General features: G+C 40.0%; 1 protein-coding gene across 1 annotated transcript in view; it reads left to right on the top strand.

Annotated features, from left to right (window-relative positions):
* The first annotated feature begins 4,650 nt into the window (after positions 1–4,650).
* The window catches only part of TSPAN13 (tetraspanin 13), a 36,744-nt gene continuing 24,309 nt past the window's right edge, over positions 4,651–17,085 (top strand). The window contains exon 1 of the mRNA XM_006832242.1: positions 4,651–4,898. Coding sequence (XP_006832305.1) covers positions 4,836–4,898 — 63 coding nt within the window. The 5' untranslated portion in view covers positions 4,651–4,835. The remainder of the gene's footprint in view (positions 4,899–17,085) is intronic.

Here is a 17,085-nt window from a genome sequence, read left to right as displayed (position 1 = left end):
GAGTCAGAATGACTGGATGGCACCTAACAACAACAACAGCAACTCTCCTGCTTGGGTGAAAGATGAGTCGGCCTGCTTCTGTAAAGATTAATTCTCAGAAAACCTATGTAGTGATCACTATGAGTTGGAATCTATTTGATGTCAGGGAGTTCAGTTTTGGTTACCCACTTGCAGCCATGAGACTTATGGGAACTTAAATAAACATATAAAGGCTGAATGATTATACTTTTCTAGCAGGATAAGTCAAATTTACATTGTTATAGATCCATTTCTGGCAGGGTTTTACAGTTGAATCAGGCTTTTTCTGGTTAATATTTAGTTTCATGGATCAGATAAACCTAATAATCAAAGTATACAAGCCAACCTGTTGTCATCAAGTCAGTTTTGAGCCATAGCAACTCTATGTAGTGTTTCTGAGGCTGTACATTTTTATGGAAGCAGACAATCTCAACTTTCTCCAGTGTAGTGACTGGTGGGCTAGAACCACCTATGTTGCAGTTGGCAGCCTAATGCCTGACCTACAGCACTACTACCAAAGCTACTGCCATAGAATTGGTTTTGACTTACAGCAACCCCAGCACTGGAAAGCCTCATCTTTCTCCCATGAGGCTGCTTGTGGGTTTGAATTGCCAATTTACAATTATGTAGTTAGCAGCCCAGGGCTTATTTCACAGTGCAACCAGGGCCTTTGCAAAAATCAAAGTAAGATGTCAATTATTAGTTTTCCTATTCAAGTGTTACCCCATCTCTATGGTAGAGTGCTTTTTTCTACACCTGCTCCACAAGATATAATAACAACTGTGGGCATTTTTTTTTTTTCCTTCCTAAAACAATCTTATTATTTTCTGTATTTTTTTGTTCTCTTAGATATTTTTAGCTCTTCAGCTCTCTGATATATTTTTTGTTTTTGTTTTTGTTCTTTTCTTTTAACTTTTAATTGTGAATTGAATGATGGTTTATAGTATAACATCATTTTTTGTATTTAAAAATTGTATATTTTATTTCATTTCAATGATTATAATCCCTTCATTATAACATAATTTATCCTTCTTCTTCCTTGTAACTATTGTTTCGATTATTGCTTCTTTCCCAACTTTTCTGAATTTTGTCTTCAGGTAAATGCTGCCCTTTTGTTTCCTAATAGTTCACTGGTTTTATGGTATGGTGTGTGTATACCTCACTAGTGTTGTTGCCCACATACACACACCCCACCCCACCCCACCCACCGCTATATACCTAAATGCTTCTTGGTTGAAAATTGAACCACAAGGGCAAGTTCAGTTCCATAACTCATCCTTCAAGCTTGGCTTAAAAATTTTTTTTTTAAATGATTTTGAATTTTATTCCACATTTTCTCCCACTCTGATAGATTTTTTTAAAACTATAATTTTATACTTTATTTACCTAGTTATTATTAGGTGAATTTTTGTTTTTACAAATGTTTACATCTAACATCCAATTCAGAAGATATCCCACCATATCCGTTGATACGTTTATTGTTTTCTTTCCCAGTTTATAGTAGTTCTTCAATTTTTCTCTATCAAAGGTCATAGCTCCTATCAGGCAGTCCTCCTACTACTAAAATTCTTGCCTGGCTCTTTTAAGTGAGTCCTCAAATACACACACATATTTCACTGGTTTTGCTTCTCTAGAAAATTCGGCCAGAGATCACATTGAACTGTACAATCAGTTTGAACTGTAAGGTTGGTAGTTCAAATGTACTAGTGACTCCTCAGAAACCCTACACTGGGTCACTTTGAGTCAGAACCAACTTGGCAACACTTTAACAACAACAGCATTATGACGAGAAAGTTGCTATAGTTAAATAATGATTGAAGTGGTGGCAATGGTCATGATATTTAGAAATGGAAATTTTGATGACTAGAACTTCCTGCCAATATACTTTGCTTGATCAACTCTTGCCTTTAACATGGAAAGCTGGTTTAGATTTGAGGGTCATTGTTCAGATCAAGTATTGGAACATTTCTGGTTGTATAAATGAGAGGTTAATGTGATACACATAAAGAATCAGTAGGGCGTTTTTCCTGTGTAGTTGTATTGGAGGAGGTAAGGAGAGGAAGATGGCATAATGAATTCCTAGACAAATTAAGGTTTACATCAATATTGCAGGAGTCCTGGTGTGGTGCTGTAGGATTAGAGATGGATTGCTAGTGGCAAGTTGTGGGTTCAGACCACAAGCCACTCATCTGAAACCCTACACAGGATTGTTATGAGATGGAACCTCTCAGGGAACCAAACAACAACATAAGGATTATAGCATGTACTATTGTAGCGTTGCATGATAATACACTGGACTGCAAGGACAATGGTTTAAACGCACCAACAGCCCCTCGGAAACCCTATATAGGGTCAGTATGAGTCAGAACCAACTTGATGGCACTTAACTACAAACAACAACTATGAAGTAACTAAATGTTTATTGGTTTAGCTTAGTGCGTGACCCACAGTAGGTACTCAAAAAAAAAAAAAAAAGTTAGATCCGGCAATGCTTGTTAAGTGCTATTGAATAATTTCCAACTCATAAAGACACCGCATAGGGTTTCTAAGCAACAACTGGTGGGTTTCAACCGCTAAACTTACAGTTAGCTGTCCAGTGTTTATCTTATAGTGCCACACCAGATCTGCCAGTATTAGCTGACATTTATTTAGTCCTTATCCTGTGTCAGGCACCATGTAAAGTGCTTGATACTATTATTAGTTCAATTTATAGGTAAGCAATCAGTATACAAGATGCATTTTTTTTTAAATGATTTATTGTGAATTATGTGATAGTTTACATGGGAGAACATTAGTTTTACATTTATTCTATCCGTATATTGTCTCATTGCCATGGTTACAATCCCCTCCATGCAATCCTTCCCCTGTGCCCCCCAGGTCTTCAGCACACAGTTGCTCTCCCTCTCTGGATCCAAAGTCTCCAGCTGCTCCATAGCTCCACATCATCATCTCTGGCTCCATTTCAGGCATCACTGCTTCTCTGGGTAGGGTCCCGCTCTCTGCTCTTTTTCCTTGATGGTCCTCGGGACCTCCGCTCCCAGACCAAAAAGTGAATCACTCCCCTCCTTGCTATAAAACGTACACCTTTACACTTCCAACCCTCACAGTCAGTTCTGATAACAATCATTCATCAAAGTATCACAAGAGACCCGTCTGCATTTCATTGCATCAGCCCCGCCTAGTCAGATTGAACACTACTCACTGGAGATTCTACCTTCCTCCAGGCCCTCTGGGTCTAGGTTCCCTTTTAAAAGCTTGTAAGCCAGTCACTTCTTGCCTTTGTAGTCCCCAACCCCCCATTTTGGGTAGCCAATGTCCAAGTAAGATGCATTTGTTTTTAAAAAATATATACTTTATTGCGATTTTGGAGAAAATTGACAAAGCAAACTAGGTTCTCATTTAACAATTTCTATGCATATTTTTGTTGCTATGAGTTGGAACTGACTCCATGGCACATAACCACCACCACCATGCATATTACTCAGTGACATTGATTACAGTTTCACGATGTGTCAGCATTTACTTTGTTTTCTTTCTGGTTGTTGTTTCCATTAATCTACCTTCTGTATCCTCCCTTACCTTTCCTTTGTTAAACATTGCACTGTAAATCATCTGAGTGGATGTGAATCATTTGTTTACTATTATGGCCTTTGCCAATGGTCTTCCTCATCTGGATCTCTCCAAAGCATCTCTCTAAAACACAATAGAATTTGGAGTCCTAGTTCCCCTAAAACACTCTGTGAATCTTTGGATTCCTTTATTCTCCTTTGTTCCAGACCCTTAGAGGCCAATAGTTGTGTCTTAGATGGCTTCAGACACTGCTGACTAAACAAGGATGTAAAACATATCTTTATAAGCTGTGTTATGCCAATTGGCAAGATGCATTTATATCGTATTCAAGAATGCAATATAGAATTAACAGAGGTGTAGGTTGTGTCCTTTAAAGATTTTCACAGTTCTAACTTACAGGAAAAAATCTTACTGAAGTTCAGAATTGACGACATAGAACTGTCCAGATTTTTGTTTGCATGCATGTACTTTAAAAGTTTATTAGTATTTGCAGATTTCTGCAGAATTAATCTTTCTGACCTGTCAAGTGACATGAGCAGATTTTATTAATGTCTTTTATTCTTTCACTTTTTTCTTTCCATTTTGTCCTTGTTTGATTCTTTTAAATCTTACACTTTCTTCTTTCCTTCACTCACTCACACTCACTCACTCACTCAATGATTCACTCACTCATTCAAGCAAGCAAGCATGACCAGGTATTTAATTTGAAAACGTCATTCAAAATGGTGCCACGTCATCTGCCGGGGCCAAGAACCAAGAGGTGTTGTCACATTTCTCCCTGCCAGCGTGGATCTCCGCGGAGTTCCTCCCTCTCCTCCTCACCTGCACCCTGGGAGCCTGAGCCGAGGGCGGGCGCTGTCACACACTTAGGCCTCGGGTCTCCTCCCTCTGGCCCCAGGATCTCCCCGCCCTTCTCGAATCCCGGCTGGCAGAGCGCAGTTATTTGCATATTTCTACCTTTGTTCCCTGCTGGCGACCAATCAGAATTCGGTTGGGGGTAGCGGGGTTGGGCGGGGTTGGGGCTTGCGCTCCGGTTTGGGCAGTGGTGGCCGCAGGTTCTTGAGCGGGTCTGAGGCGCCGCGGGCGTGCAGCGCAGTGTAGCTCCAGCCATCACGACCTGCCCTGCGCTCCCGTCAACACTGCTGCCTCGCCTGGGCCAGGCCCCAAAAGCAAAGACAAAGCGACTGCTTGCGAAGCTCCGTAGGAGCTGAATTTACCTGCTTCTGCCGGGAACTACAGGCACCAAGATGGTTTGCGGGGGCTTCGCGTGTTCCAAGAACTGCTTGTGCGCTCTCAATCTGTTGTACACGGTGAGTATCCCGAACTCGTTGCCTCCCCGCCTCGTGGCTTTGCACCTGCTGGGAAGCCCCTGGCCTTCCCCTCCCTTTACCCAGTGCCCCTCTCCGGTCTTCCCCCACTGAGCGCGCCCCCAACCTCTCCGTGACCCCCCTGGAACCCGGAGCCGGCGCTTGTCGCAGTCTCTTCCTTCCCTCATTGTGCAGCCGCCTTCTCTCTGGTGGCCACTGTGGCTCTGCCACATTGCTCCGCCCCGCTCCCTCACCCACCGCCTTGTTTTTCAGTCTATGCTTCGCGGCCCCCTCTGCTGCTCGGACCTCGCTTCCAAACCGGTTTTTGGGCTTATGGGGACAGGAGCGCTGCCTCGGGCAGAATAGCGCCATCTGAAAAGGAGACATATGGATCTTGTGCGCCTGGGTTAGCTGTACGTGCTCTCGTGATTTAAATTGAGGCCACTGAGTAGATTCTCAGGATTTCCGCTGCTTCCTTGGTTTGTTTCGTGCTTACATAAAAGGATGTTTTATATTTTGTTTGGTCAGTCCTGCTCCTACTTGATGCTTTCTCCATGTGGGTCCATTCCCTCCTTGTCAATATCTTAACTCTTTCAAAACTATGTCTCATAAATATGTGTGCCTCCACCCAAGTCATTTCTTCCCCTCCCAGTCTACTTGCCTCTCAATTTAACGCCGCAGGCTGTCTGTCATTTTTAAGGTGCAGTTCTGGGTGAACAGGAGCAGAGGGCAGGGTTGGTTGACATTCTCTGTTTTTCACATCCCAGATTTTACATACATGATTTGAGTTCGTCTTTCTGACAACCTTCTGAGAAAAGAAAGAAGCATGGTGTACATTTTATATGTAAGGAAACCCAATCAAAAAGGATTTAAATAAGCTTACACACTGGACTGCAAACCACAAGTTCGGCAGTTCAAATCCACCAACTGCTCTTCTGAGACTCTAAGCAGAGTTGCTATGAGTGGGAACCGACTCTATGGCACTAAACAATAACACATAGCTGGTAGCTGGCAAGTCAGGAGTGGAACCCAGGCTTTGGAATCCAGATCTTTCCTAAGGCTATCTCTACCATCTGGAAGAACTTCCTCTCCAACCATCATAGCTTGTTCTCTTCTATAAATACACCTGGCCTATTGCAGCACCCACCCTGAAAACAAATGAAGTTCCCCTGCATTAACAGAGAGCTAGGCCATCTGTGCAAGCTTAGGTTACATCCTTGGAATAGACAGCCTTGCTTGTGTTCAACAGGAGAGACAGACTGGATCATTTTACCATCACTTCCTTTGTATGAGAACCTGCTGCTTGCAAAGCTTTGAAAGCAAGGCAGAAAGTGGAATTGGGTTTGGTTTTCCAGCTAGTTTGTAGGAATTTACTCAACATGGTCACATAGTAAACTTGGTAAACAAATTCTAGAACACCTGGTGATACTTTGTAATTGGAGCTCCCCATCAGTTTCAGATTCAAATTCACCTTTGTCTTACTTGAGGCACGTTTATCACATTGATTATCACATTGAATCGATGAGTGTACTAATTAGAACTTCACATTCCCCATGTTTGTGCCCTGACTTTTGCGCCACCTCTCCCCCTTTTTGGTGAGTTAGTCATTCCTTTACTAGACACTTTCACAGTGTCTGCTTACACACAGTAGAATGTTCTGCTTTGTAGCCTTATGTTACTAAAATATCTATATAGCTCAGTGTGCAATATATCTCTCTATATATCTATATATATATAGAGAGAGAGAGAGAGAGAGGGAGAGAGAGAGAGAGAGAGGGAGAGAGAGCAAGCGAGCTCTGGTAGCGTAGTGGTTACAAATCAGGCTGCTAACCTGAAGGTCGGCAGTTCAAAACTACCAGCTGTTCCGCTGGAGAAAGATGATGTGTTCTGCTCCCATAAAGATTTACAGCCTCGGAAACCCTGTGCAGGGTCACTATGTGTCAGAACCGACTCCATGGTACTTAACAACAACATTATATATATATATATATAATTTAAAGGCAAGTTATTTTTAAATCTACTTCTATTGCTTTTAAGATATGTCGGTTATAGTTGTATTTACCATGTTTTAGGGAAGTCAGGAGACGGAAAGGTGATTCTAATGGGACATATTAGGAATATTTTAAATTATTGACCTTTAATCATTCAGTGAAACAATTTATTTGAGATTCATGAGACTATACAAAATGGTTAGCCCTTTTAAATCCTAGACTTTAAAGACACTATTCTAAAATGAATGAGTGGCTATTTGCTGCTTATACAAGGAGTCCTCGTGGCACTATAGGTTAGGCATTGGGCTGCTAAGAACAAGTGGTTCAAATCCACCAGCTGCTCCTCAAAAGAAAGATGAGGCTGTTTGCTACAGTTGATTCACAATCTTGAAAACCCTATATAGAGTCAGAATCTACTGCATGGCAGTGGGTTGGTTTTTGAGCTTTTTATACATTATTGTTGTTGTTATGTGCCGTGGAGTCGGTTCCGACTCATAGCAACTCTGCATAGGGTTTCCAAGGCTGTAAATGATTATGGGAGTAGAAAGCCTCGTCTTTCTCCAGCGGAACAGCTGGTAGTTTCGAACTGCTGATCGTGAGATTAGCAGCCCGATTCGTAACCAATGTGCTACCAGAGCTCCTCTTTATATATTTTGTTGTTGTTGTTGTTGTTAAGTGCCATCGAATCGATTCCAACCCATAGCGACCTTGTATAGGGTTTCCAAGGAACAGCTGATGAGCTTGAACTGCCGACCTTGCAGTTCAAATGGCTTTGCAGTCTGGTGCATTAACCCACAGTGCCACATCAGGACTCCTTATACATTATTGTTGTTGTTGTTGTTGAGTGCCATGGAGTTGGTTCCGACTCATAGTGAACCTGCACAGGGTTTCTGAGACTGTAAATCTTTACGAGAGCAGAAAGCCTCATCTTTCTCCCGCGGAACGGCTGGTAGGTTTGAAGTGACCTGAGGTTGGCAGCCCAACTCGTAACTTCTACTCTACCAGAACTCCATCCTTATAAATTATAAGTAGGCTTAAATAAGAATAGTCTATCAGTTGGAGACAAATGACAGAAAAATTTAGGTCAGGTCTTAAATAGATGCTGAAAATATACTCTGATCATTATTTAGATTCTGTATCTTCCGTAGTCACTTCTTCCAAGTTTTAATGTGGGAATTGTAAAGAGGTAGTAGAAGGCAGAACCAAGGTGCAGGCTTAGGTGAGATTTCTTTTGTGGTATGTATGAACAGGAGGATTCTTTGTAGATGTCAACACAACCCTTGTCACTGCTCTGAAGTGTGTTCTGCCTTCATTTCTAAAAGTTTAAGTAAAATAAGGAATGCCTATGGAAGTGATAGGTATAAAGGTCACAACCTGTCCGAAAGATCATTACCATTCTGTTAAAGTATTTTTCTGAGAAATGTATGTTTTTACCAACTTGACTGTTGACAGTCAGGTGGCCTGCTAATGTATAGATTAGCAATGAGTTCATGATCCGTCCAGAGAGCATGCCATTAAAGCAGGTTGGAAGGAGTGTCACCCAATTTGTCATGGGTACGATCACAAGGTCAAAGGTTGCTGTGAAGTGCCATAATGTCGGTTCTACCTCATAGCAATTCTGTATAGGGTTTCTGAGTTGGTGGGTTTGAACTATCAACCTTGTAGTTAGCAGTCCAATGCTTATCCTGTAGCCTCACACCAAGACTTCAAATGTTAACAGTTGATTTCTTTGTTGTTTCATGTTTTGGTTATTTTAATTGATAGAGACTGTCGAACTGAAAAAAAAGAGCACTGGTAGTGTAGTAGGTTACAAGTTGGGGTGCTAACCTCAAGGTCAGCTGTTCAAATCCACCAGTTGCTCCTCAGGAAAAAAGATAAGGCTTTCTGCTCCTGTAAAGATTTACAGATTTGTAAATCCTATACAGAGTTGCTATGAGTTGAAACAGACTCCACCTAGAATGGAACAATCTTAATTTAGTGTATACAAACAATTGTAGTATGAGAGAGAAGGGTAAAACTACAGATTCTTTGTCCATCTTTATGTTGTAAGTGTTGTAAGGAAGTAATTTGTGCAAGACATCTACATTGGAAGATTATTTGATTGCCCAGTTGCAAATATTCATGATACTGTGAATATCAAAGTATTGTAGTGAAACAAAGATGGCTTTATAATCAACGTGCCTTTATGAAGGCTTTAAAAATTTAAAAAAAAAAAAAAAAAGTATGACCTATTCTACATATCTCATGAGTGTCATTTAGTCAATTAGCATTTGCGTACTGTATGCACTGTGCTGAGAACTTCAGGGGGAAAAAACCCACTCATCGTCAAGTAGACATCTTGTGAAGACTGTGTTTACTTGGGAGAAGAGGCAGGCAAGTTAAATGCTATATAAGGAAAGACTGACAGTATGTGCAATGAAGGTTTAGGACCTGGGGGGAGGTATTTGTGGGCTATAAAAGTTGATGTAATGGAAGAGAAGTGAGTGAATTAAGGAGATAGAGAAATAACATGGTTCTTTTTTTTACTTTTCAAGAATAAAAAAATTATTAAATTCAGTACAGAAAAGATATAAATTATAAAGATCCCAGATAAAAGTTTCTTATCTTTGGCCTCTTTGTTGTTGTTGAGTTGGTTCTAACTCGTGGCAACCCTGTCTAGGATTTCCAAGGAGCAGCTGGTGGGTTTGAACCAATGACTTTGTGGTTCAAACAGACCTTGGGGTACTTATTGAGGTCCTTTAGGTAATTAATTATTAAAACAGCTTGTTGGTAAAAAGATACTGGTAAACTATTTAGTAGGTATCATTTCCTCAGCAAGTTTTGTCATCTCTTGAAAAAAACAATGTATTTACTAGGATTTTTCTGAGTTCCATTGATAAACACATGTATTTTCACACATAGGGGACTTCAAAAATTTCATTATCTTTTGCTTCCCTTTTTCCATGAACTTTTTGAAACCATCCCCACATGCATTTGAGGGAAGCCTTAAAAGGAAAATTTTCTATGACTTTTTGAAGCCCCCATATATATATATATATGAATATTCATATTTTGTTGTTCTTAAATGCCTTGGAGTCAGTTCTGACCCATAGTGACCCTGTTTCCGAAGAGCCGCTGGTGAGCTTGAACCACCGACCTGGAAGTTCAAATGGCTTTGCAGTCTGGCACATTAACTAACAGTACAACACCAGGACTCCAAAATATGTGTGTGTGTGTGTGTGTGTGTATATATATATATATATATATATATATATATATATATATATATATATATATATATATATATATGAATCGTTTTAATGAAGACTGTAAGAAGCAGAAAATAATAAAATAATTGTCTTAAAATCAGGAGGAAATTTGAGAAGTTGTAGGTTTTTTCTTTTCCATGTACATTTTTAATTTTTAAAATCTTTACAAGTCTGTTTGTACTGTTTGTTTGTGTGTGTGTGTGTGTGTGTTTAAGCAAAGTTTTTTACTATATGTTTAGTTGTTTGGAGAAAAATTCTCATACAATATCAAGAAGTAATATTTTTGCATTGATTCTAACACTACACACTGATTTTCATTTTAATGTGTCTGAAATTTGAGTGCATATTAAAGTAGATAAAATAGGATACATTTATCAGACTTAAAAATTGCCCACACAGTTTAGAGAAAACTGGATTCAGGAAGAAAACAAGTCAGGGTACCAGCTCTACTTGTTGGTAGACATCTTGTTGACCCCACGTGTGCAGAATTGCTCCATAAGGTTTTCAAGGCTGTGACCTTTTGGAAGCTGTTTGTCAGGCCTGACTTCCAAGTCATCCTGGGTAGGTTTGAACTGCCAACCTGTTAGCTGGTGGTTCAGTGCTTACGTTGTTTATGTCACCCAAGGACTTTAAATTTTGGGCAAATAATCTATTGCATTATTTGAGTTCCACTGCTCTCATTTAGAAATCGTGGCTATATTTTGTATCCTGTAATGAAGATGAAAGGCCCTCTGGTAGCGTAGTGGTTACGAATCGGGCTGTGAACTGGAAGGTCAGCAGTTCGAAACTACCAGCTGCTCCGCGGGAGAAAGATGAGGCGATCTGCTCCCGTAAAGATTTACAGCCTCGGAAACCCTATTCAGGGTCGCTATGGGTCAAAACCGACTTGACGGCACTTAACAACAACAACAACAAATGAAGATGAAGGAGTCTTGGTGTGGCGCTGCAGGATAATGCTTTGGACTGCAAGGTTGTTCTGAACAGAAAGGTTGGTGGCACAAACTCACCAGCCATTCCTTGGAAACCCTATACAGAGTTGCTGTGAGTCGGAACTGACTCGACAGCACTTAACAACAGCAAGGACAATGAAGATAAAATGAAAGTATGTATAGTTTGGATGCACTACAGAAACAAACTAAGTTTTTACAGCCTTAAATGGACAAAGTTAAATTGTAAACTTGTAAATTATAAAACCGTGGGTTATAATGATAAAGTTTGTAGCCTATTGTGTTTCTAACACAGGCTGCTATAGAGTCAGGCAGGCTTTAAGAATTCATATCTTCCAAAAAGATATTCTAACCAGTAGGTGTTAGAAGAAAGTGACTGAGGTCTGACATTTATACATCTGGAATAATTTATCTGTGTTTTTGTACGTTTGTTCTTATTTTAGTCCTAATCTGGTCATTAAAGTTCTAGAAAATTATAATTTATTTCTTCAGTCTCAACTCCAAAATAAATGAATATTCTAGCACTTTAGCCAAAGAAAACCATGTTAACTATAGTTACTTTCAGATTATTGACTTTGCCTTTTTTCAAGATTCTGATAATATTTAATTCTTCAGATTTAATACTTTACTGTGTATTAAGTTCATGCTATTTCTCCACCCTATTTCAAATTTAAAATATTAAGTAGTTGCTGAATATTAAATTTAAATATTAAGTAGTTGCTGAATATTAAGTTACAGAACTTGATATTTTCATCTGATGCTGTTATGCTGATATTTTTATCTTTCCTTTGTGACAAATATACTTGTAATTGTGGGTGAAAACTCTTGAAGAATAAACTCAAATTCTTTTATCATCTGTTAACCTGGTGTGGCATTGTGGGTTAATGCACTGGACTGCAGTCGTTTGAATTGTAAGGTCGGCGGTTCAAGCTCACCAGCTGCTCTTTGGAAACCCTATACAAGGTCGCTATGGGTTGGAACCGACTCAAAGGCACTTAACAATAACAATGACAAACTTCTATTTACATCACTTTGCATTGTTCAGCCACATGGACTTTCTCAAACATTTGCCCTTCTTACCTGCCTGCCTTTGCTGATCCCCTTCTCTTCACTTATCCATGGTCTTCTGTCCTATATTTTGTATTTATGACAAGTAAAAAAATTATGCCACTATTTTGCACATTAATAGGGTACGTTTGGCAGTAATAAATGCAGAGGCATCATGAGAATAATGCTGACTCTGATGGTTTTGTTTAAGATTATGTGTCAACTTGTCTGGCCCCAGATTCTCAGTGGTTTGGTAGTTTACACAGTGATGTAACTTGAGAGTTACGTAATGATGAAGTCATCCTCCATTTTATGGTTTGATGTGGTCTTTCTCCATTTTAACATAATGCTCATTTTGTAGAACAACCTGGTCTTTGGAACCTAACCACATCAATAAAGTAATACCTTTATCTGTTACTGGAAAGTTGATCATTAAAGCCATGCAGAATGAATTCTTGCCTTTCAAGTTTTCACTTGAGAATCTTAATACTTGAATTTATTCACACTTAGAATTCAGGTTGAGGAGAAAGGTATGGTCTTTACTACCTGTTGTTAAATGCTGTTGATTATGTTCCGACTCATAGCAACCCTGTACAGCATTTCTGAGGACTGGCTGGTGGGTTTGGACTGCCAACTTATAGTTAGCAGGCCATTTCCTACCCTACAGCGCCATACCAGGACTCTTGATTCTGAAGCACAGTGAGTGGTCATAGCCAGTGTTGTAGGCTTTGTTTTAGTTTGCCTTTGCCTGGTGTGGAGCTGTAGGATAAGCACTCGACTGCTAGGTGATTTGAATTGCAAGGTTGGCAATTCAAACTCACCAGCTGCTCCTCAGAAACCCTATACAAGGTCACTATGGGTCGAACCAACTGGAGGACACTTAAGGACAGTAACAACATATCAAGGCTACATATTCTAGATAGTTGTGCACTGGCTTTATACCACTGCTGGACTATTAACTCCGGTATAGTGCATAGTGTCTTTCTTCCTTTTAACACGGAGCCTATGTTTAAATACATGTTGAATTCTATTTGTGGAAATTGATTGCTCATTTTCACCTTTTCTTCAGAGCTATAACTAACACAAGGAAAATGTGCATAAAGTAATACTTTGCCCTTTTTTTTACGTCCACAGTGATCAAAGTTAAATATATTTAATGTATTTTTAGAACACTTTTATTGTCATTTGAGTGATAGTTTACATGGGAGAACATCAGCTTTACATTCACCCTACTGTTATATGTATGTGTTTATTGTCAAGTGCCTTTTAGTTGGTTCCAACTCTTATTGACTATATAGGGTTTCTGAGGAGCAGCTGGTGGGTTTGAACCACAGATCTAGTGCTTAACCTATAGTGCCACACCAGTAGTCATATATATATATATAGTGAGTCTTGGAGTGGTGCTTCAGGATAATGCATTGGTCCATAAGTTCAGCAGTTTAAACTCACCAGCTGCTCTTTGGAAACCCTTTTGCAGGGTTGCTATGATTTGGAGCTTACATTTACGGAGTAAGACAGAGGATAAGCAAATAATTAAGTGTATTCTATTAGAAGTTAAAAGGTGCTAAGGAGAAAAGTAAAGCAGGGCTAGAAGACTAGGGAGATAGGTTGAGGTGGAGGAAAGATGAATGCACGGTTGGTTTTATATATGTTCATCAGGACTGGCCTTGGAAGGACAGCATTTGCATACAGACTTGATGAAGATGAAGGGCAAATATCTGGGAGAGGTGTTTCAGGTGAAGGGAATAGCCTATGAAAAGTCTGACCGAGAAACATCCCTGGTTTATGCACAGGACAGGGAAGGTCAGTGTGGCTAAGAGTGAGCAGGCGGAGGAGTGAGCGACAATGAGAGTGGAGTAGTGATGGGTACTTTCACTTTTACACTGAGTGCATTTAGGCCTGAGGTGTGACATGATCTGATTCTCAATTGAGTTTGCTACTGAATTGAGAATGGATTATAAATGGCAAAGGTAGAAGAAGTGAGACCAGTTATGAAGCAATTGCATAATTCAGGCACAAGATGGTAGAGACCTGGACTAGTAGGGTTATTGTTGTTAAGTGCCATCGAGTCATTTCCGACCCATAGTGACCCTGAAGAGGGTTTCCGAGGCTGTAAATCTTTACAGGAGCAGAAAGCCTCCTCTTTCTCCCATGGATCAGCTGGTAGTTTCGAACTGCTGACCTTGCGGTTTGCAGCCGGATTCATAACCACTATGCTGCCAGAGCTCCTTGGACTAGTAGGGTAGCAGTGGGAATAAGAGAACTAGGTTCTGAGCGTGAGGTCCGTACTTTTCTGATGGAATGGATGTGGGGTTTGAGAGAGAGACCAGTCACGAATTGTGATTTCTAACCTAAGTAGCTGGCAAGATAAATGTTCCATTAATGGGATGGGGAAGTCTGAGGGTGGAACAGGCTTTGGGAGGGAAATAAGGGATGTGTGTTTGTGTGAGAATTTGATGTTATCTGGTATCCAAGTGGAGATGTTGAGTAGCAATGAAAGTAACAACACTAGAGTTCAGGGGAGAGGACAAGCTGGAGATTTGAATTTCGAGAGACATCAGTTTAGAGAATGGAACTTGATGAGACTGGATGAGAGCAGATGGTCCATGGATTGAGGCTGGGATACTTTTTTTTGACTGTAGCATTTATTTTAATCAACTTTTAGAAAAAACAAATGCATCATTTTTTAACATAATCTCCTTGCTTTTCAATACACATTGTCCATCTGTCAACAAGCTTCCGTATTCTCTTATTAAAAAAAGTTTTAGGCTGATCTGTGAACCATGAATGCATTGATGTCTTCACTTCTTCATCGGAAGTAAACCTTCATCCTTCAAGGGCTGCTTTCAGGATACCAAACAGGTGACAGTCCAATGGAGCAAGATCAGGATTATAGGGAGGTGCTTTAACAAAAGTAAGAATTTGCAGAGTGTCAGGAGTATGGGCAGAGATGTGCAGACAAGAGACAAGCATTGTCATGCAAGATCACAGTCCTCTGTGTTTAATCCAAAATTCAGGCTTCAGCTCTTCAGTGAACATCTCACTGTAACAAACCCTATTGATAGTTGAACTTTTTCTGATAGTGTTTCAATGCTGGCCCTTGAGAACCCCAGAAAACTGTAGGCATTAATTTTCCATATGATGGTTGACTTTTTTTTGTTTGTTTGTTTAAAGTTTTTGTTGTGAATTGAATGATAGTTTACATGGGAGAACATTGGTTTTACACTCATCCTATTGCATTTCCTTTTGCAATGATTACAATCCCCTCTGTGCATCCCCATTCAATAGTGTTTGGCTCATTTCTTCTGTTTTGGGTTGTGTTTTTTTTGGATGTACACAAAAACACTCAGAAATACTATCATTTAAACAACCAAAGGGCACATTCTACAAGTCTGCCTCCTTGCCAGAGGCTGGAGCACTCTTATTAAAGGGTTCAGCAGAGATGAAGAGTCAGCAAAACAACCTGAGGAGAAATGACTTGTCACGTAAGGGGGGAAACCAGAAACGAGTGGGTGTTCTAGAAGCAAAGTGCAGATTGCTGAAAGGAGAAAGAACTGGACTTCTTTGTCTAATACTGCTAACAATAGTAAGTAAGATGAAGACCAAGAGTTTAGCAGTGCCGTGATGATTGAAGCTAGCAGTCTCCCTTTTCTGTGTTTTGTGGTAGACTATAAACCCCTCAAAAGTTAAGTTTCAGTTATTCCTGTTTCCCAGACTGCACCAAAGAAGAATGGGATATGGCTGGGTTGGAACTTTGTAGGCAGCTGTGTGCCACTTCATACTGGTTGATGGTGGTGATGGTGGTATGCCTGGAAGTCGATTCCAACTTTTAGCAACTGGAAGTTGTAAATCATTACAGAAGCAGAAAGCCTCATCTTTCTCTTATGGAACAGCTGTTAGTTTCAAACTGCTGACCTTGATGTTAGCAGCCCAACTCGTAACCACTACTCTACCAGAGCTGGAAGATGATAGGTCAGAGTCCCTTATGTTTGGTTCCTTTTATATAAGTTCTTGCCAGGAGCTATGAATTTTGAGCCTAGTAAATATGAAAGCAACCTGCTTGGCACCACGGAGAAGAAAAATATTTGGCAAGAGTACTTGAGACTTACTTGTGTCATTTGGAGAATGAGAATAAAGCAGAGAGCTGAAGTTTTGGCCTCAATACTAAATGTCTGGATAGTTAACAATATCTAGATTATTTATAGAATTTTTAAACTTCCATCCAGATGTTTGGCATCATAGAAACACGTTTGATCATCTATGAGTTGCTCCTTAGCTTGTTATGTTAAGTAATTCAAAAGTGACTTGCATGTTAAAATGTAGTTCCTCATTACAAGACAGTGGTAGATGAAGATAATTTGTCCTCTTTGTTTTGGACACATCTCTGGATCCTGTATTACACTGAGGTGCTGCAGTCCTCCTATACCTCAGTACTGTTTCAAATTTGCTTTCCTTGTACCGCTGTCATAACTTGTTTCTTATTTTAGGGCTAGAAAACATTTTTGAGTCCTTTAACTACACATCTAGCCTAGCATTTAAAATTTTGATTTCCTCTTTCATTTTTCAAAGTCTACTCACCATGGTGTGGAGCCATAGGATAAGGACTCAACTTTAAGGTCAGTTTGAACCACAGGTTCAACAGTTCAAACCGAGCGGCTCCTCGGAAACCCTATACAGGGTCACGATGTGTCAAAACCAATTCAAAGGCACTTAGCAACAACAACAGATTGTTGTTATATTGTTGTTAATATATGTCAGTTCCTACTCATAGTGACCCTGTATAGGGTTTCCAAGGAAAGGCTGGTGGATTTGTACCACTGACCTTGTGGTTAACAGTCCAGTGCTTATCCTACAGTGCCACACCAGGACTCTTATAGGTTATATATTATGTGTTAAGTGCTGTCGAGTCAGTTCTGACTCATAGTGACCCTGGATAGGGTTTCCAAGGAGTAGCTGA

The sequence above is a fragment of the Chrysochloris asiatica genome, unplaced genomic scaffold (assembly GCF_000296735.1).
Source record: "Chrysochloris asiatica unplaced genomic scaffold, ChrAsi1.0 scaffold00006, whole genome shotgun sequence".
In the NCBI taxonomy this organism is placed as follows: Eukaryota; Metazoa; Chordata; class Mammalia; order Afrosoricida; family Chrysochloridae; genus Chrysochloris; species Chrysochloris asiatica.
This window is presented reverse-complemented; position numbering and strand designations above follow the sequence as displayed.